The sequence below is a fragment of the Oryzias latipes genome, chromosome 20, assembly GCF_053564925.1.
Source record: "Oryzias latipes strain Hd-rR chromosome 20, Olatipes_Hd-rR_3.1".
Classification (NCBI taxonomy): Eukaryota; Metazoa; Chordata; class Actinopteri; order Beloniformes; family Adrianichthyidae; genus Oryzias; species Oryzias latipes.
Window position 1 is genome coordinate 23311633 of NC_136256.1, and position 21501 is coordinate 23333133.

A 21501-nucleotide genomic window follows, 5' to 3' on the forward strand; every position below is an offset into this window, starting at 1 on the left:
TCACTTATTCAGGTGTATTTTCAGAGATTTTTACCCGGATGCCCTTTCTGACACAACCCTGTATTTTGTCCAGGCTGGGGACCGGCACAGGGTGACCTAAACATAGTTCAGAAATAAAGTTGGTGGTGTAAGCCTCTATCCCCGTTTTATGCTGACAAAATCCATCCATGCAGCCATTTATGGCAAAGCCATAAGGCTTTAGTTTAACACAAGCATCTGTGTGCCACGTTGCACATAGATGCAACGTGGCTTAAACGGCACCCGCCGGAAATCCACTCCTTTATCACCAGTCTTAATATTTATTGGGAAACCACAAAACCCCTCACTCTGATTTGTTCATTTATGTAACCAGCGATATCCCTGCAGTCGGCCAACTGCAAGACACAATCTTGCCTAAATCTGTGTGACTTTTTTTTTCTGAAGAGGCCCAGTTTCCTGCAAATTCTTTTCAATGTTATTACTTACGATAATATAATGTTGACTTATTATAAGACTCAGTATTTCCTTCTTTGTGAAACAAATGCTGAAGTTATAGCCTACAATGCACTCTATATCTCTCATGCTGAAACACGATATTGGCTCTTTTTTGTTGTTGTAATTTTTCTTAGTAAACAGCCGTTTGCTGCATTAATTTACGAGTTTCATCTCAAAGCTTTTCACTTATGAAAGTATAACCTTATTCTTGTAAAGTATTGACTTTTTTTCTCAATTTATGACTTTATTCTCATAATTTTATGACTTTATTCTTTTATTTTTATGGTGGTTCTAATACTCCGTCCAAGTGAGTCACAATGCAACCCTGCAGAGAAAAACTCTCTCGAAATATGTCAATTTCAGTGAAAAACAGACATTTTCTTTATTAACTACACCATTTTGTTTTGCTCCCACTAATACCTGGTTCTGTTTCTTTTCCTAAACATTCAGCATATTCTTATTTTTTCCCCTGTTCTCTTAAGCTTCTTTAAAAACATCAACAAGCTTTCCGGAATTAAAAATAGGCCGTTAGACAACATTATTTCAACCCTGATAACAAATATTCTGTCCTCGACTAGAATTTAAGTGTAAAACTACACTTTTTTCCCTTAGTCATATAACATGAATGCACATAACAGCAAGCTAGTGTTTTGTTGACATTGAGTATTTAGGACATTTTGTCTAAAAAAAACAAATTTTTCTTAGTGGAATCTTTACTACAAATGCAAATGTTAGAAATCTCATTTAAAACATCTACAAAATGAGAACATCTTTTGTTCTCCTACATACAATTGACTTAATAGGAACTATGTGGATTGTGTTTTTAAATGTAATAAATATTTAGTGATTATAAAAGTGTAAAGCTCAGAAAAGCAAACTGAGGGGAGAGTTGTGCAAAGATAAAGAGAAATCAAGAATTCCTCAGGAAATGAGTGAAGGAGAGGAGCATGCACAGGGGCCAGACTGACCAATAGTGAACCAAGTCTGCAAAAACAGTTTGTGTCAACCACAACGAGCTTTGACTGGGATGTTTGCATGACTTGCAAATGATTAGGAACAGTAAAGAAAGACAGAAGACGTTTTAATTGCCTGTAAGGTACAGTGTAACTTACAGGTCTTTATTTATTTAGAAGAATAGACATGAGCCTATTAATTCCACTAATCCAGACATTGTACAACAGACATAGTTTTTCAGAAGCTCAATTTTATGCAGACTTAATCCTTAAAAAAAGAAACAAATCCAAAATGTAATCTCCAGCAAAGTCAAAAGAAGAAACACAAAGCAGCAAGGAAAGGAGTTTTGTGGTGTGGAAGCATTTATAAGGTTTTTTTAGCCAAAGCAGGAGCACAGGGGTTGTAGGAATAAGAGAGTAACTGATTGTAAAAGGGAAGTAGTTAGTTGGGCAGCTGTGGGACGGCGAGTATTTTACCTTTTTCTCTTTGAGGGGTAACAAAGCCCCAGGTCTTAACTCTTTGATTTGGGGCTCAATTCGAGGGGTGGGTTCTACCAAATTTTTCCCCCCTACTTCCTTAATTGTACACTTCTGGAAAACCTGAAGGGCGGAAACAAGTGAAAGGGACGTTGGGACAAGGACCTTGAAGAGAAAGAGTGAATTCTGGGTCGCTTTTTCTCTCTCTTTACAGCTGCTGCAAATGAAGGGAAATGGCCGCTGAAGAAGTCACCCACCACAGGAAGAAGCAACAAGCAACCACCCCCCCGCAGTGCAGAAATCAAACTCCCCATCCCTTCTTCAAATTTGAGCTCATGTATGTGTTTCCATATAACTCACCTGTAGTTCCGCCATGATTTTATGGCCTTCATCCTCTTCCTCCATGGTTACAGCAGCAGTAACAGGGGGAGGCGTGGCAGGCTTTGACTTGCTCTCTGGTGGGACCTTGGTAGGCTTCAGATGGGGTGAGGAAGGTGAAGCATCTTCCTCATCCTCCTAATTCAAGTCATGGAAACAAAATAACCTATTATAACATTTTTTAAATGATGAAGCTAAGACTATGGTCACATATCCCAAATGACCAAAATAAAGGTTTTTCAGCAAATTTGGCAAGTTGCTGTGTGGTAATCGTGAGGATGTAGTTGCATTTGTACACACTGCGCGATGGCTGCTGAGATTTTAAGAAAAAAATTAAAGTTTTACGCAGGCCGGACAAGTTTTTGACATCTGTGTAGTGACAGGCGGGTGGCAGGAAGGCCCCAGCGCGATTATCTGTCCCCAAAATCGTCTAATGATTAGCCGATATCAGACTGCCCGTTCTGCTGTCCCACTGCCACCATCCGATTGATAGAAATCAAGGTGGATGGTGGCAGAGCAGGCACGCAACGATGGCTGTTGACATGGGCCGGGGACCCGGCGATGACCAGTTGTCAATCTGGTGATCACGGCCATCGTGGGTCCTGCATATAAATGAGATGTCAATGATGTTGCAAAAAACTCCTCATGGTGTTGATAGCACCACAGCAACTCAGAGACCTGCGTATTGACGAATTCCAGTTGATACTGACAAGAATATGAAAGAAAACAGAACATTGTGTTTTCTGCACTACTCATAGAAAAAGAGATAAGCGCAAAGGAAGGGCGTAGAAGAAGAAGTTGTTGGGTGGGGCCGTGGTTGCAGCGCAGAGTGGGGCAGATATACCCTCAGACTAACGGGAGGCTGGAGGTTGGTGGGACTGCATTTGCACGGCTGCTATTCAGAGACATTTAAGCATCTATGGCCGCCCATCTCGTAATGACGTCATCCTTGTCTGAATGACTGAGGTTTGACTTCAGCCTTCTACATTCATGACAACGCCAACGGTTTTCCAAAGATCTTAAAAATTCTTCCGATGCCTCCCCATGGTGCGGTGGCAGTTGTATTCATGACAGCAGCGTGGATGGTAAATTTCTTGAGTGTCTTTTTTGTCTTCATATCCACATTAGGGTTTTTTATTTTTTACATTCAGTGTTTTATCACTATTTTGTCACAAAACTTAACTTAAATTAAAACCTGAAACAGTTTTTTGTGTGAGCATCATAAAAAGATTTTCATGTAGAGAGAAGTTCAGTCCCACATAACTCTGGTTCTTTGCATAGTTGACTGTGATCAAAAGACGCATCTCTTCATTATTTAACTGTACTGACCTGAGCTGACACGCTCTCCTTTCTGGCAGTGAACACCACCTCTCCAGAGCGAGTTGTAGTCATTCCTGAATTGGAGGCTGAGTAGGTTTTTCTCGGAGGAGGTGGGGGCGGGGACTTGTTGGGCTTATCCGACCCCTGCTTTGTCAAACCGTCAGCAGCTGCTGGCTTCGTGGCAGTTTTGGAAGGTCTCTCCATTGATAGCTTGGTGGGTTTTTCCATTGGAGGTTTGGGAGGTTTCTCGGGCCCCTTCTTGGCTGGATTGTCAGAGGGAGACCCTGATTCTGGTTCTTCTGCCATTTCAGCAAATAATACATGAACAACGTGTACTTTCCTGGGATCTAATAAAAAAAAAAAATCATACCTGATGGGGACTCAGGTGGATTACGAACGTCTCCTTGTCCTACAGCAGCAGCGGGTGGCAGCAGTTGGCTCTCATCAGTCTCTAGGTTGGGAATTCCCTTCATCATATTGGCTTGGGCCTCCTGAAGGATCTTCTCAAACTCCTTCCCATCGTAATGACCCATGTTCTGTCTTTTTTCTTCCCATTCTTTCTCTGCTGCCTATAGATATTGCGTGAAAACACAGAAAAACAGAAGATTCACAATATCAGAAACGAGAAAAATTCACAACTTAGTGTCATTCAGCATAAGTAAGTTAAATATGCATAAAAATAAAGTCATTTGGTTCAACATACCTCAATGGACACAGTTCTGTTTTTACTTCTCTCCTTATTGTTCTGGAGCTCCTCAATAACAAGATCCTGATGAGCTGTTCCGTTGCCACCATTCACAGGAGTCTTCTTATGACGAGCAGGACTCTGTGGGTTTGAGGCGGCTCCTTTGGGAGACTCCCGACCTTGAGTCTTGCTCAGGCTGGGGCTGGAGATGACAGTGTGGCTGGGGGTGGGTGGAGGGCTGGCCTGAGTCATCAAAGCTGCAGATTGCTGGGACTGCTGCATAAGGACTGGGGAGCTCTGAACATGATGAATGACCACTGGGGAGGAAGGCATCACCTCAGACTTCACGGTGGAGCTCTGGGGTTCTGGCGGGGCTGCAGGGGTTAACCCAGCCTGGACTGGTGCTGGGAGAGCTTCTGCAGGGCAGTCTGCTGTTGCAGGGCTGTTAGCCACGGGGACGTTTGTAGAACAATCGCGTCCTCTCTGGGAAAACTCAGTTGAACATCTGCAGAGAGTCGAAAAAAAGGTGTGTAAGACAAATCAGATGGAAATAGCGCTGACAAATTATCAACATCCGCAGTGAAACACCATCAAATTCTGTGATGAAAAGTCTTATGGATTAACAGCAGGGCATTTGGTGCGGCAGTTGCTCAGGAGGTTGAACAGGTCGTCCAATGATCGAAGGGTCGGTGGTTCGATCCCCACTCCCCCAAGTCAACTGTCGTTGTGTTATTGGGCAAGACACTTCACCCTCCCTGCCTCAAGTGTGGCTGGAGTGTGTGAATGCGTACGAATGTCCCGGTGAGAGGGACTGTAGGCGCAAACTGGCACCCACACCTCTACCATCACCAAGTATCCATGAGGAATGAATGAATAATGGAAATGAGGCGCTGCATTGAGCAGCCAATTCATTCGCTTATCAGTTTAGTACAGATGCTGAAAGTAAGTACAGCTGCATGGCACGCTCTTTTATTAACATAGAATGACCTTTGATGAGCGAAATACTGGCTTGATATTAAAACCAGTGCAGTTTTTTTCTCATCACAGACTCCACATCCTGTAAAGCGTCACCTCCATGGCCTGCTTTTTGGATTGCTGCCTCACTCTCATTTCTCGGCGTACCTTCTCATATTGCTGAGTGTGTCAGTCAAAGTCTTGACTCGTTTTAACATGCTGTCCAGTTTGTGGGGCTCCTCCTTTAAGAACTTCACAGCCTCCACCTCCACCCTGAGCACAGCCCTCATTCTGGTTTGCAGGCCTGGGAATTCTCCTGAGGAATTCCACGGAAAGAAAAATATAAATATTAGCAAAAAATGTCTCCAGAAGTTTCTCACACATGTGATCATCTTCTGGTAAACAGACTATATTTTCCTTATTTTTGTTTGTGCAATTGGGTTTACTTGCATCAGTTTCTAAAGCAGCCTTGTGCTTTGAAATAAAACAGAACCCTTAAATTCCTAAATCCTAAAATTGATGGATTAGGGAGGGTTTATAAGTGATTCAGTCTTTAACAGGAATCAGCAAAAGCAAATTACTCCAAAAAAACAAAAGACAAACGCAAATAAAAAAGAGGAATTGTAGCTTCTTCTGCTAAATCGGAGGTAAAAAAAGGCTGCCAATAAAAAACCTTTTTTTAACGGCATGAAAATAAAACTAACAAAAAATGTTTTGACGCTTACAATGGACACCGTTGATCTGCAGAAAAAATACTCTCAAACGGATAAGTCAATTTTCCAGCAACTTACATAATTTAAGTAAGTTAAAGATTTGGACAAAGTTTTAATTTTTTTATTTTCTTTAAATCAAGCCCTTTTTGAGTCTTTGCCCCAAACATAATCCCACTTACACAACAGTGCCCCCCACCAGGATCAAACCATCAACTATCTAGCAAGCTGGGCAAAAATGTGGCTATGAAGAAGATTTTGCAGAATATTCACCAGAAATGTTTTCAAAGTTTCAGTCTAACAAAAGTCTAAGTATCAGTGAGGTACAGTATATATAAAAAGATAATCCATCATCTTACCTTTAAGCCCTGCCAAAGATTCCCCCACCTTCCTCAGCGTTATGGCTCCTTCCTCTACGTCCTTAAGGGTCACCACTTTCTGGGCAGTTGCTGAGTCTTTCTGCAGGGAACCTACGTACTGCTCCAGCTCACTGCAAGCAAAGATGAAAACACAGGTTATTACAAATAACAACAAAAAAATACCAATATATATTTTAATGTAAAATATACAACTGTTAAAATAAGGCCTAGGTCTTAACTGAAGTAAAATAAAAGCGATCAGATGTCGGTTTGATTGTGCTGATAATCATCTTCGGTACTTAAGTAACATGTTAAAACTAAGCTGCAGTTACGCTTTTCAACACCAGGGGGCAGTGTAGATTCATTTATTTTTGGATGTTCTGCAAGGGCAACTTGGCAAAGTTGAGGTCCAAAGTTGTGATTTAAATTCAGATTGTATTAACCCTTGTGCTATCCTGGCACGTTAACATTGGGAGTTGGGTCGTCTAGACCCACTAGACAGTGCTCTGAACCTTTTTTCTTCAAAGATTTGTGATCTGCACTGGTGTCCATGGATTACATGAAATCTTTCCACCTTTATCCACCTTTGTCATGGTAGGGAGAACACGTCAATGTAAGGGTGGGGTCATCTAAGATAGCACAAGGGTTACAAACATACACAATCAACCAATCAATTCAATCAAACGAATTCTGAAGGCCTGGCTGGCTATAAGTGGGTGGAGAGTTTAAATGTTTGGCCAGTCAAGGCGTGCTCAACAATGATGTAAGTGAACTGTGACAAAAAATTTCTCTCTGAGACACTGCAAGCCAATGATGAAAAGTGTGTTTTTATGCCATTTGTCTTTTTAAAGGTAAAAGCCTAAGGTCTTTCTGATAAAATGTCATCACAGAATATCACTTTCACGCTTCTCTAAGAAAATTTAAAAGGTCAAAATAGTTATTTTTCTTAAATCAATGCCCATTCCTCTATTGAACTTTAAGATATCAGCAGCTGTGTTTGAGATACGTCAACCACCTATTAATCTTAATTGCTATCCCCCAAAACCACTTTGGTTCACTACTAAAAATCCACGAGCTGCTATGACCGCCTTTGAAAAAAGCATCCCTATTCCCGCATGGCAAAGGCTTCACCAAGCCTAGTAAACATGCAAATTAAAGAAGATTCAATTACCACTTCCTGTTGGCAAGTTGAAATGACAAAATTAAAGAAAGAGCAGGATAATTACTCCACAGTCTGGCCTATTGTTCCAGCCTGCCTGCTCTAAAAATGCAGGCCCTGCCTGCTTGTGTAAACCTGTGGACTATAATTTGGAGGGTGTTGTCAAAGCATTTAGGATGGAAAAGCTCAGGTGAGCACATGAAACTGAAACCTTTTGGGGATTTTCCTACAAATGGAAGATCACCGACTGGAGCCACATGGGTGTGTCTCTGCTCAGCTCTAAAGCCCAAAGGAAAGATTTGACGGAAGGATGGCACACTTTGACATGGATGGATCCACTTAAACTAAGTCATACACAACAATGGTTAAGACAAAAAAAAATGTCAAAATTAAAGGTAAAGTTCCTGTTTTGATGGAATTTCAACTGCATATAAAATTATTAGATCTTCATGAAGCACATGTATTCAGGGGTGACGGATCTTGCCTACTCTGTCAGACCAGAAGAGCAGCAGCACTTTTTGACAGAGACATGTTGCAATCCCATAATCTCTTTCTGAACATTGCAAAACATTTTCAGTTATTCCCCGCAGGAACACATTGCTGTTGTCCAACTAACAATGAACGTCTGAGTTTAAAATCACAAAGTGTTCTCAAAGTCTGCTACCCCGTTAAGGGCCTGATTGGCTGCACACACCTGATTCAGGTAAACAGTGGCAAATGGGGGCAGGAATTGCACGATAACAAATCAGGCTAGAAGAACTTAACTGTTTATCTGCACATGATCATTTACAATGTCATTATTTGTTGTCATTTTAAGCCTCACATCCACTGAACACAATTTTTGCTCCGTCTGCAGAGCAACTTTGCAAATTCTGCCAACTCGTGAAAACACAAGCAGCCCCCATGGTAACCTCAAAGTCCTTGTGTGGTGCTTTAATTTGATAATAGGGCAGATTCCCTCCATCTTTTCATGGAAATCTTCCTATGTGGTTGATCCTATTTGTGCATTTTATAACTGATCTGCCTCAGCATCACAGCAAAACATTCTCAACATCAATCTTTGGCGCCGCGGTGCCAGGAGAAGCTTCTGGGGCTTGCTTGAATGGAAACATGACACACCGGTCTCATTCTGCACGGCTAATGTTGCACACCACAACTGTGCCTTGGAGCTTTGTCTTTTTGATCAATATATTTGGCACACCGTTTATCAATTTACACAAAATCTAAAACTTAAGTGGATTCTTTAAATAAAAAATTAAACATACTTAAGCTGAGTGAGAACATGCTCCTCCAGGCCTAAGTACTTGTGCCTGTCCTCTTCCACCAGAGATCTCTGTCTCTGAATAGGGTCTTCCAGACGCCGCATGGCCTCGGTGAATTTGACACTTATCTCTTGTTCCGTTCTCTTCAGCTGTACCCGCACGGTCTCCTGGTTCTGGAGCTGCAGGGACGTAAACAGGGAAATAAAATATTAGAGGACTCTGGAGGCTTACAAACCTGCATGGGAACCCATAAAGCAAGCAGATGAGGCCACAGGTGGACGTCAGTGCTTTACAGCCGCTCAAATCAATGAAAAGGACAAAGGGGTCTTGCCTGCAGCTGTCGCATCTGATAAAGTTGCATCCTGAGGTCAGAGACATTCCTCCTGAACTGCAGGAGGTTGACTTTAAGAGGAGCAGAGCTCTTGTCTGATGAGGGTTTGTTGCGTTTAGGAGCCAAGTCTGGGGAACCACCTGGGTAGCAAAAGAAAAACAAGCTATTGATTGATTGAGGTGTTAAATACAAAGAAAGTCAAACATCATTTGCAACCCTGCAGGTTTGCTCAAAGCCATTGTCTTCTTGCATGGTCAAATTTTAAAGAAGCTTTAACAGCTGGACAGACGCTTACATTTTACTCAAGTACTTTGCCAATAAAGAGGAGTTCATGGTTGGTTTCTTCACTTACATGAGCTCATTTCTGCTAACGAGACCAAATTCTCACTCTTCTATAACTGACCACTACCCCACCAGGGATCTGGGTATTTCTGCAGAACTTGTTTTGCAAACTCAAACTATGGAAGAGGCATTTTTGCAGGCAAACGTTCTTATATTGCACTGTTTTTGTTATTGAACGTTATCAGTTATCATGCTAATTGACAGTCTGGAACGCGGCACTTGGGTTGTTGCACTTTCTTTAAGGAGTGTTTATATACAATGTCATTATTTGTTGTCATTTTTAGTCCCACATTGACTTTGGTTGAACTTGTGGTAAACCTACTGCTCCTGGGAAACTCACTTAAATGTTTAGACACTTTTTAATCATCAGTCAATCAAATGCATCTACTCCTCACTAAAAGTTCACATCATATTTTTCAAAATGCTTCTGTATTTTGGGTTTACTTCTCAGCATTTGATCACTATCCTGACACGCTTTGACTAAATGAAAATGTTTTCAAGTTTTATAAATTCTTAAAGCAAAAAAAGAAACGTTTTTTCAACCAACTTTTCATTACTTTGTTTTTTCTGCAAATAAACTCATTTTTCTGTTTATATACTTGTCCAATGTAATAATTACATTTCTATGGAAAGATTTCTGGAAGTATTTTCTTGCAACAACACAGACATAAAAACAGCTAGACTGGCTGCAGCTTTGAAATATCTGTCAACCACCTTTTAGAGATGCAAATGAAGAAACCATGGAAACCTATTAAGCCAATGATTTTGGCTTGGATGAAAAGGCTTTAAAATGTCTGCACAATCACCGGAGTACGTGAGTGGACTTATGGAAAAATAACAGAAAACACAGCAGGTTTCTTCAAATGAAATGTAAAGTTCTGAAATGCAAGGTTTATGGAATTGCTCAGTTTTTTTGGGTAAAAATAAATCTGAAATGTATGTTTTTTTTTTTTAAATTAGGCTTATATTTACAAACTAGTTTAAAATCTCGAGAACATTTTGTTTTAATATTATTTTTCTGTTTCTGCAAAAAAGGCTGATTTTATTTTTATGAAGGAAACTTTTTAAATAATTTGATATTTCTTTCTACAATAAACTTGATGGCAAAGTAAAAATAATTAATTTTCTAATTTTTAACCCTGCAACACCATATTAATTCTAAAACTATAATTCTATGATTTTGTAAACAATGTTGTCTCAATTTTCTGCCCCTTGTGATTTTGTTTTAACCCAAAGTATATAATAGTGTAATTATCTTTTATAAATATAGAAATAAAAATATATCAATGTCATTTTACTGGTAATAAAACTTTTAAACCACCCTAATCTTTTATGATGATTTTATTTTGTATTAATAATCTACATTATGTTTAAAGGGCAAAGATTTGACTAAGTTTGTATCTGGGTCATGTTTTAAATAAAGTGTATTTCGAAACAATCCTTAAAAACAGATACTTATAGTAAAATCTGAATCATCTTTACAAAAAATACCCCTCGAGAGTCAGACAAGAAAACTTTCTGATTTGTTCATGCAACTCTAGAGTGACAGAAATCTGTCACAGGAAGATTCAGTCAGTAGAAATAAACAAACAAAAAGGTGGTTATCTTATCATCTGCCGTACGACAGCCCAGACCTGAGATACTGGTTACAATGTAAACTACTGATGTCAATAAAAAGAACTCCGCTAACGTTGTGGAAGAACCTCCGGCTTTGGGATGGGCCGTGGGGGTCTGGCAAATTCAAAAAGCAGACTGTAACTTCTTCGATGTTTTGAAGATTGTTTTAGTCACAGCAGATTAAATCCCTCTGAAATGCACCGTAATACCCAGGATTAGCGTTCAAGACACACAGAGTGTGTTGAGTTTCTGCTTCGCCGCTGTTGCTGGTGGGGGTTGCAGATCTCAGCCAGATCTGGCAGCAGTTGTCAGATCGCTGAATCACCTTCCCAGAACTGAGAGTTAGTAGGAACTTGTTTTCAGTCTAGCTTTCAAGGTTTTTGAGCGAGCTCTGTTGGCTTTTGACTTTTTACTTTGTAACTCCAAATGCATGTGCTGGCGAGACGGTAGGAAAAGAAAAGTACGGCTAGCAAAGTAGGACGGTTTCTGGTTAATGCTGAGTTCAGGCTTGTCTGGACAAGACAGAAATACACACCTGAGCTGGGAGCACTGCCGGCTGGAGATGGAGCCTTTGTTGGTCTTTCACTGAGATAAGAGAAATTCATCAGAAAATCACTTTAATGTCCAGACACTTGAGCTGTGGCTGTGCTGGTAGAGTTTAGTTAAAGCAAACACATTTGGATGAAGTCTGACAAACTCAAGTGGTTAAAGTGATGTTAATCATGTTAACAAGCATTGTTTTATAGCACAAATTCTCTGCAGGCACAAAAGTTTAACATCAACTAACAAAAAGAATGATCAAAGAGGCTCTACTGCAAAGAGTTTACAAGCAGCAAAAACGTTGCAACTTCTGTTATTTAGGTGCAAAACTGTTTCTTGTTGTAGAAATGGACTTCTTTCCTCTGCACCAGCTGACGTGTCACACCCCTTTTCAGTGTTTCAGGGAAAACCCTTCCTTTTCTGGTTGTAAGTGAATCACCAGGCGTTTTCCCGGACGCCTCACTCCATCCTTTTCCGTCAGGGCTTACCTTGCAGGCTCCTTGGTGCCACTACTGTTTGGGCCCTTTAAAAGTGCATGCTGAACAAGGCCAGTCAAGCTGGCAATCTGTTGCTCCATAGCCTTCATTCGCTCTCTGCAGAAACATTAGAAAACTTTGCTCATACCATCACTGTTGTTTCTTTGACTTTGTGAATGGATCGCAGAGCAACCCTTTTCCCCAGAAATAATCGTTTATCTTTAGGAAGGATATGGGTTGTGTTAAGGAAAGGGGGGGGGGCTTCAGCGGCTGCAGACAATAAACTGACAGAAGGGTAACAGGATCAGAACAATGCCTGAGTTCTGTATCACAACCACCAGTGCATTAATAGATTCCAGGACAGCTAAAGGAAACTAGGGGTTTATTTAGAAAGTTCCTAAAAGTTTATTTTGAAAGTTATCTTTAAATGCCAAGTAGGTATCCCAAGACATTTGAGGCTGTGGTTAAAGTCTTCTTAGGTGGTCCTGTTTGATCGGTCTGACCCAATGAGCTCAAAAACGTATTTAAAATTGTCCAGATTTGTCTTTTTTTCCAAGCTTATATACTTTCTTTGAGTGAAGCTTGGTTTTCTAGGAATTCTACACTTCTTCTGTGGTCTCAGTCAAACCTAACCATGGTTCAGGAAATTAGTTTCAGCTATTTTTGTTGGAAAAATAAAGAGCATCAGAAAGATTTATAGTATTTCGTGCAGTTCTTAACTCAAAAAAAGATCCTGGAGAAACTTTGGTCAGATAAAAAGCAACAACAGTTTGTTCACATAAAATGGCCATTATCATGTAGGCGCATTAGTCTGTGGGGTTTAATTTGCAGCTCTGGAAGCTGGAAAACCATGAGGTTAAAACCTTGCTGTGTCATGAATGATAGTCAGCACTTTAGAGCTAATGGTTAGGGTGAAACCATGATGCAAAATTAGTCCATGCTTCATGCAATGTCTTAGTTTGGATTTAAACAAACTCTTTGGTTTGGTTTGATGAGGGCTTACCGTGTCAGATCCTCACTTGGAGCTGGAATGGCTCCCAGGGTTTGACCCTGGAGATCTGGAACCACAGGTGGTCCCATGTTGTTTCTGGGCTTAGTTCCTGAAACGTCATCCTTCCTGAAGGACTGGCGCACTGGGGAGCTTCTCTCCATGGGAATGCCATGTGGTGGTACACCATGTGGTGGTACACCATGTGGAGGCCCACTGTGGATGTCAACCATCCGTACCTCAGTCATCCGGTGAGGCGATGGAGGAGGAGTCTTGGAACCCAATGTGGGAAGCTGGCTGTTTCTAGACTTCTGTCTGAACAGAGAAGGGTGATCTATAGTGTCCGTGGGGCTGGGCCCACCATAAGAGCCTGTGGAGCGGATGGACGCCCGGTGGAAACCTGCCATGCCATGCTCTGGTCCATCAAGCCCAGGACAGGGATGAGAACCGGGTGCAGCGACCATGCCGATCCGTCCCTCTTGGAGCATATATGGATCAGCATACAAGCCCTCATTCCCCCTGCTTAAACTGTGGCTCTTTCCAGCCATTCCTTCATCTGGTTTGACATCCCGTCTCTCAAGAATAGCGCTGGGGCAGGGAGAGATGGATCGCGTTGTTGGGTTGGCATTAGAGATCCGTTCCCTGGGAACAGTAGAACTCCCGGGTAGAGAACCCTGTCGTGATCCAAATGGGATTCTGGACGGTGACGGGGGCATTGGGTGGGAAGAAGGAGGGAGTGGTCCTTGCATCGGGTGGTGTGGTGGGGGACCCATCGGTGGGTGTCTAAGAGGGTGCTGACCCTCACGGCCAGGGTGCGCCATCTCACCAAGCATCTAAATTTAAAAAAACATAATGAAAAAAGAGAGTAACGTTAATACTTTAAAACGCAGAAAATATTCTTTTTCATAATCAGAACCGTCTAAGCCAGAGATCTGCAACTTATAACGCTAAAAGAGCCATTTGGTCCAGTTTCTTACTGACCAAAACCCAGCTAGAGTCGCATAGTCCCACTTCACCGCTTAGACAAATACAATTTATGTTTTTGTTACCATAAAGCCATTCATTAATAAAACACAGGTTTTAAACTTTGATAATAATATGTTGTCAATGTATATTAAACTAATTCTAATTTTATTCGCTTTTGACAGCAGTACATATGGGTTCCTTTTTTTAAAAAAATAAAATACACCCTGTGTTGAATAAGATACTCCTGTGGCAAAGGATTTACATGAATTAAAAATGCAAGAAAACCTCCATCCTTTTTCTTTTTTAACAATATAAAACATGAAATCATTTTCAGTTATCTGATATGTAAGCTAATTAAAACATGCAGTAAATAACTCAACTAAAACAAATTGCCCCAAACTAAAAACCTATTATTTTTGTAAATTGTTAGCATTTTTCTTTAAAACCAAACAGCAACGATGGAGGGATAAAAGAGCCACAGGCGGCCCCAGAGCTTCTGGTTGCAGACCCCTGCTCTGAGCAATGCAGCTTAAAAAGTGAAATGGAGAAAGTGGGGCAGACAACCAGACTGCATACTTTTGTCTGCTTGAGCGTCAACCAGTATGTACTTTGTGTGCAATTTGTATTTCTGCACTCAAAATGCCCTTGAAACAAAAGCAACTATTAAAAAAACGTAATACTGTTGCTTCTTACAAAACAACCCCATCTTTATAGCTTTCAAAATCAGAATGTAGCTTCTTTTTGGCCACAAACACAGAGTTTCACCTAATGTTCTTGCTATTATGCCTGCAAAGCAAATTGTACAACCTGTGAACACATATTTTTGTCATTTGATGTCTTTTTTAATGTTGTTGTTAAAGTGATTTACTTTTTTAGCTTTAAACAAACCTGCTTTTTTGCAGGAGAGACAACAACTTTCTGAGGGAATTCCCTCCTGGGGGCAAAATTGTTGTAGGTTAATTTGCTGCAAAATCTGTGGTGCGCTCTCTGTTTAAACCTTATTTTTAGCAAGGATCTTTATCACAAGCAACTCTGAGGATCAGCGTTAAACATAATATGACTTATTTTGTTGGAGGAAAAGCTACAAACAAAAAGGAGAAACTCTTTCCTCTCTCTTTCCTTCCACCAGCAAAAGGAGCTAGATCACAGATTTCTGTGATTGTATTATTTGTGTATTGCTATTGCAATAAAGACTTACACATCTTACATTCACATCTTAGTTGGTTTAGAATTTAGAAAAACTACAGCACAAAAATGCAATTTTGCTAAAAGGAAATACACCACAAAGGTAACATGCTTGGAAATATTCTTAAAAAAAGCCACTCCCGTTATCTTCTGATCTATTTTTAAAGCATTTCCAAAAGGTCTTTTAATTATGATTATGCCTTTTTTCTTTAGGCAAGAACATGTGTCGGTTTGTTGGACATAGTTTCTGCAGAGTGGCAGTGGTTCATTTGAACTTTGCAACTGAGTTGTCAGTGGGACCGCTGGCACAGAGCAACCCCGCCCCCATTTTCCTTTGTAGAATGGAGCAAGGAGCTTGTGGCCCACCCAGCGTATTTTCTACATCACAAATAAGCTCTTTGGAAAATGGCGTTCCTGATTCATACTGATTTGAATAAAGAATTACTCATGAAGGCAATTTTAAGCTTAATAATTAATTATTTGCTCTAACTGAATTTAATTGACAGACAGTAATAAAACCTGTGTAATAAAAAAAGTAGACTGATAAATGCAGGCTTAGCCTAACCCACTTCCATTTCCGTCAAGTTGGATGTTATTGTTTCTTCCTTTGCATGACTCACAGGTTACACCTAGCAGTAAAGAATCATCATGAGGTTCTTTCAAAACCTTCAGGTACAGCTTTTTACAGCTCTCTCTATTTCCTTTTTTTTTTTTTTCAGAGCACCAAAATGGATTTCCAACAAAAAGTTAACAATGAAGTGGGTGTAACTCTTGCGTGCACTAAGGCATGTGTGCTCGCACGGGCAGGAATACAAAACTTGATCCGAGTGTTCAAATACAAAGGGCTTATGCTCGGCTGTCACAACAAACAATGTGACTAGGAAACCCGTTCAAAGTGAAAGTTCACACAGCTCGCAAAAATAACCACCACCATTCTGAGCGAGCAGCAATAACACCGCGAAAAAGCCCAGCTGATGACTGTTGTCAAACCCCAAACAGCGCTGCTATTCAAAGGTGTCTGCACTCAGAAAAGCTTCTAAAAGGAAAGTTGGTACTTTTGAGGGGAATTGTTCTGGCTGTTGTTAAAAGTCAGAGATTTTTCTTTTTCTTTTTGTCAATGCCAAACATCTGGTGCACCTTTACAGTTCAAGATAAATAGGAAAACAGCCCTAAAACCCAAATATTTTCAGAACATTTCAGCTGAACATCTGTGCCAGTTTGACATGCAGACTTTCCCTTTTCCATCCCGGTGTTTAGTCTCTAATAATGCGGGCAGCCTGTGTGATTTGTGTGCACACAGTCTCTTGCTGTGTCAGCGAAAGGTACAGTTTCCAAACTAATTCACAAACTGCAGAAAGTCGGAGCGAGCCAAGCCAAACACACAAAAAGGGCTGTGCTGTAAGCGGCGTGTCAACATTCATAGTCGTATTGTTTCTGCTTAAAGCAGCAAAAATGTTCTCTTCTTTTGTTTTGATAGCTTCACAAAAATTAAATGGACTCCCAGATAAAAGCCACAACTGTTTATGCGATACCTTTTATGCATAATAGTAACATCACTTGTCTGCATCAGATCAAGAGCAGAAATACAATTGAATATGTCAAATTACTTGGGGTCGTCTTTCAGTTTTTAAAGCAGAAAGTTTGCAAATGCAAGAGTTAACAAAACATGAATAGTTATCACACACCTTCATATATATATATATATATATATATATGTATTCCCCATCAAATTCAACTTTATTTTAGAGCACTTTTCCAGTTACCAAACACCTACAGTTCTTAACATGAAATAAATATTAAAAACACTATTAAAAATACTAATCATGATAAAAGCCCTCCTCAACATACATGCACATCGTGCAAAATTTATTTTTTTGTTTTTTCTTTTCCCCAATCGATGCAGTAAATTAATTGAAAAAAGCTCTAACTATATTTTTATCTATTGTAAAAGCGTTCCCAGTGTTCTTTTAATTATGATTATGCAGTTTTTAACCAAAATGTAAAAAGCCTGTGTCTTTTTTAAGATGTATTTTCTGCAGAGTGGCAGGATGATGTCCCATCATTCCTTTGTTTAGACTATTTCCCACTAGCTTACAGCCCCAACCTAACACCTTCAGAGAAACAAAAGCAGCAAGCAGTATCGGAGCTCTGCAGCCGTACAGTTTTGATCCAGAATTCAGCTCAGATGAGGAAAACCAAGACGTGCACGGATCTATTTGATTGCAAGTGGATGCATCAGAACTGGAGCGGTGCAGGGAGACTGTGGTCCGCCTATTTCAGTTGTGTCACAACAAAGCTTTTTTTGCACTGTTTTGAGTTTTTATCTGTTCCTGATCCATCATGATTTAAATAAAGAAATACTCAGAAATTCAGTTTTAGTCTTAAATCCTTTAAATGTCCTCCAACATACATAAAAATGCTACAAAAACATGTTAAAAACACCAAAAATATATTTTTTTATTGAAGTGGGTCTTTTAAATAAAAAAGCCAGGAGTGAAACCCGGTATTCATGCAGAACATTGTTTGTCCCCTCACAAGGGTTTGAACAGCTGCTCATCAGGAAACAGTGTGGACTCTCTCATCTTGACACAAAAACTTTTATTGAGAAAGAAGAAGTGAAGTTACTGAAGTTTTCTCAGAACATCTCGAATGTCCTGATTCTTTTCAGGGTCTATAAGATGGATGTACTTGTGAAATGCAGCATCCCAAGTAGGTCAATGTCAGAAACCGAGGATGCTTCTAACCATTTATTGGATTCAAACCTTCTAGTGTCTCTTTTTTTTTCAAATCAGAAACAAAATAAGGTTTTAAATTTATTTAGGTTAAGAATTTTTTGGAAAAAACAAATCATCAAAGATTATTTTGAAATCCTGTAAAGATGTTGGCGCCTCCTACTCTATTTTCAGATTTTACTACCACAAGAATAGATCTATTTACTTTGGGACTGGGGCTCATAACCTTCCAAGCTCAAAAATAGCAAAGAACTGAGCTGAAGCACAACAGAAATGACACAGCTGGAACATGTTTTTTTTCTTTTCAGTTCTGATGATGCTCAAAAATTAAATAAATGTTAATTATTATTATTATTATAATTTTTAATACACTGATAGCATGTGCTTTGCTAGTAGGGGAACATCAATGAAAGCTGTTTTGACACAACATGCTTCAAACCCTCCGTCCTCAAACACAAACTTATAACCGGGTGAAATAACGTGTTTTTCCTACAAAACTAATAACTCAAACTGCACATGATGCTTTTACTCAGACAAAATTTAAAGAACAAAGCACACAGACAGTAGGCAAAAGCCCAGATTGATGACAACTGAATGTTAAACTACTGTCTACACAACCCTCTTGCTAATTTGTATAAAGTTTTTCATTAACAAATTGATTTTCTTTTTTTCAAAGATGACACATTCAAGACATAAATACCTCTTTAAATCCGAGTGTACACATCCTCTGGTTAGATATTACAAACTTTTGGATTAGAGACACATTTTTCCTAAATCCCAGATGTTTTAAAAAACCAATCATCCATTCAAATCTTCAAGTAAATTCAGGTAAACAGCATGAGATCACATTTCTCCTAATGATTAACATTCAGCCTCTAAGCCCAGACTGTGGACTCAGCACTTTTGTGTTCTCAGGTAATCCAAAAGCAAATTGCATCATGTGACACTGGTGGCCAGCTTGCAGCCATCGCTATAACCTGACCACATTAAGTTGCTATGGAGAGTGTGACCTGCTGAACTTGCAGGCCCCCTCAGCTGTGATTATCAACCAGTGTTTTTATTAAGAAAAACATTACAAAAAATGAAAGCGTGACGCTGCCAACATTAAATGCTTTAGCAAGAGCTGCCTTACTGTTCTTCGTGTTTGTTTGGAGCGCTGATAAACAGAACTTTGAGTTAGACGCGCTGCCTGGAATCAGAGCGCATGTCAACATTACTTCCTGTTCTTCTGACGCCAGAATACCACACCAATAAGTCTGTCTGTTAGTTAAAAAGTAACAGAACTATTCTTAACAGTGCCTTTCTGCGTGTCCTACTTTACGTCAGCAGTTTCTCAATGTTTGCTCAAGCTTCATGAAACTACCTTGAACATTACCTGGCTTTGTTTTGTCTTTGCATTTCCCTTTTCTTGTGCAAGTTTTACATTTTTTTAAAACCATACATGCAGTATGATTGTTGTTGTCCTTTTAATCTAGATTGTATTTCTGCTCTTTCTCATACACACAGATTAAATAACTCTTCTTTTAGATGCAAAAGCTATAGGTTTTCCCCCAAAAAACTTTCTTTTCATGACGTTTACAGTTGGCTGTAAGTTTAACGCTGCCGCATGTAAATCTGTTGCAGACAGAGTGAAGCTGTGAGTTAGAGAACAAAGTCGGCCAGATTTTGTAAATTAAGGTTTAAGAAAATGGATTCTCCAGTTTTGTTGCATTTGCAGGAAATGAACGAAGCAGACTCGAAAGGAGAGAAAAAGATTAGGACTGGTGGTCAAGGGAAATCGTCCTGAGAACGGAGTTGAATTGTCTCTTAAACAAGCTGCAGCAGAGCGTGTAGCAAAAGCCCAAATGCAGGCCCCCAGGAGAACAATACAACACCCCCCCCCCTCCTCAAAGATTAAGAGGGGCAGGAGGACATTCCTTCACTAGAATGCAAACAGGATGTAAGGCAAATGGGACATTTGAAACACTCACCCGAGCATCGCCGTTGGCAGGTCGGGGTCCGTGGCTGAACGCCTGAGCTGGGTCTTTGTGGTACACCTTCAGGCAGGAGTGAGCGGCGATGTTCCTGTTTTGTGACATAAAGGCAGCCCAGACATCCCCGTCAGAAAAAGGACGATCTTGTCTCAGCCTGGATGTCTTTAACAGCCCAGCCAAGGGCACGTACCCCGACACAGGCTCTGACTCTCCCCTGTTCTGTGACATTTTCTGCAAATCTAAAAAAAAACCATCTACTTTGTGTGGCTGAAGACGCGGCTCAGCAGCTCGTGTGGCAAACAGACACTTGCTACTGCTGTTTGTGCCAACTTAACGGCACCACGGGACAATTTTTTACAACCCTGATAAAGAATTAGTCATAAAGTACAAACTTCACCTCACTCAAGGAGGAACTCTGTAGACCGGAGGGCAAAGTTTCTTACAAATTCAGAAGCCGTCCTATAAAAAATAGTTTTTTTTATTGATTGTTTGTCTTCTTGGAAATAATGCTGAACTAATTTGTCATAAATCATACCCTTAAAAAAGTAAAAACACTGAGCTTGCACTGCTTTCAATTAAACGCAGTGCAAAAAAACAAAACAGGAATATTTTCCTTTCTTTTGTCATGAGCTCAAAGAAAGTTTCACACATAAAAACAGAAGGAAAAGGAAGAGAAGTTTCCTAGCCAAGTGCATTTCCCTTCCTAAGCAGCCATGGACACAAAAGGGGAGGAGTTTAAAAGGACCGACTTGTGTATTGCGTGATTTGTTGTTCAAGAAAAGGGGCAATCTGCAGTGCTGATTGAATTAAACAACCATTATGAGTAAAAAAAAGAAAGAAAGGGTGAAGCTTTAATTTATTATTCATGTCCCCTTCTGTATTATATTAAAAGTCCCACATTCCCCCAAGCATCCTTACCTGACATCTGCTAGTTCGTAGTACATGTTCCGCATGTCGTCTTTGACGTAAACTGCAACGCTGGGCGACTCCAACATCTTCATGGTGAGTTGCTGTGGGAAGGCACTGACGAACAAAGCTCTGATTGTGTCGATGCTGGTGATCTCATTCGGCATGCGGATCTGTTTGGTCTCATCCCCGTACTGCAGGTACAGAACACCTAAAAAGCAAAAAAAAAAAAAAAAATAGGCACCTCAATTAACCCTGAAGATAATTCCTTCCAAATGTTTTCCATGGCAGAGATGTGCAGATGGACGGTTTGTCTTTTTCTCTCCCACTTTGAGAGCAAGGACATTTTCAAAACAATAAAAGATTTTTGGGCTCAAAGACACTTTTTTCAAAAAAGAATTTAGCTCATTCCATTTATTTTAAATATCTAATTTTACTAAATTACTTTTTCTTTTTTTTTGCTTTCGTCAAACACAACACTGCTTTAATGTTTCCCTTGTTTGTTGGTCACAATATTAAATTTATTAAGCTTGACCTTGTAATGGATGAAGTTCTCCCCCAAGAGGATATTTTATTTACATATTTTTGAGACATTCAATAGTTTCAAAATAGGATATTTTCCTTCTCTGGGAGCAGGTAGACTCCTTTGACAAATAGAAGACAACGTTTTTAAAGAACTTTATTTAAACTAGGTTATATTTTGATTATTACATG

At 40.0% G+C, this 21501-nt stretch overlaps 1 protein-coding gene across 47 annotated transcripts in view; it reads right to left on the bottom strand.

Annotated features, from left to right (window-relative positions):
• The window catches only part of kiaa1217 (KIAA1217 ortholog), a 116509-nt gene that overhangs the window by 6896 nt on the left and 88112 nt on the right, over positions 1 to 21501 (bottom strand). For 17 of the 47 annotated variants that reach the window (XM_078938617.1, XM_078938612.1, XM_023949985.2 and 14 more), the window contains 14 exons: positions 20800 to 20998; positions 19879 to 19972; positions 13041 to 13858; positions 12050 to 12154; positions 11557 to 11606; positions 9063 to 9202; positions 8735 to 8910; positions 6311 to 6441; positions 5410 to 5557; positions 4306 to 4792; positions 3973 to 4171; positions 3612 to 3901; positions 2265 to 2420; positions 1905 to 2027 (listed from right to left, as the gene is read on the bottom strand). In XM_078938617.1, coding sequence (XP_078794743.1) covers positions 1905 to 2027; positions 2265 to 2420; positions 3612 to 3901; positions 3973 to 4171; positions 4306 to 4792; positions 5410 to 5557; positions 6311 to 6441; positions 8735 to 8910; positions 9063 to 9202; positions 11557 to 11606; positions 12050 to 12154; positions 13041 to 13858; positions 19879 to 19972; positions 20800 to 20998 — 3116 coding nt within the window. The remainder of the gene's footprint in view (positions 1 to 1904; positions 2028 to 2264; positions 2421 to 3611; positions 3902 to 3972; positions 4172 to 4305; positions 4793 to 5409; positions 5558 to 6310; positions 6442 to 8734; positions 8911 to 9062; positions 9203 to 11556; positions 11607 to 12049; positions 12155 to 13040; positions 13859 to 19878; positions 19973 to 20799; positions 20999 to 21501) is intronic. The other 30 variants (XM_078938636.1, XM_078938615.1, XM_078938611.1 and 27 more) reach the window with 7 other exon arrangements.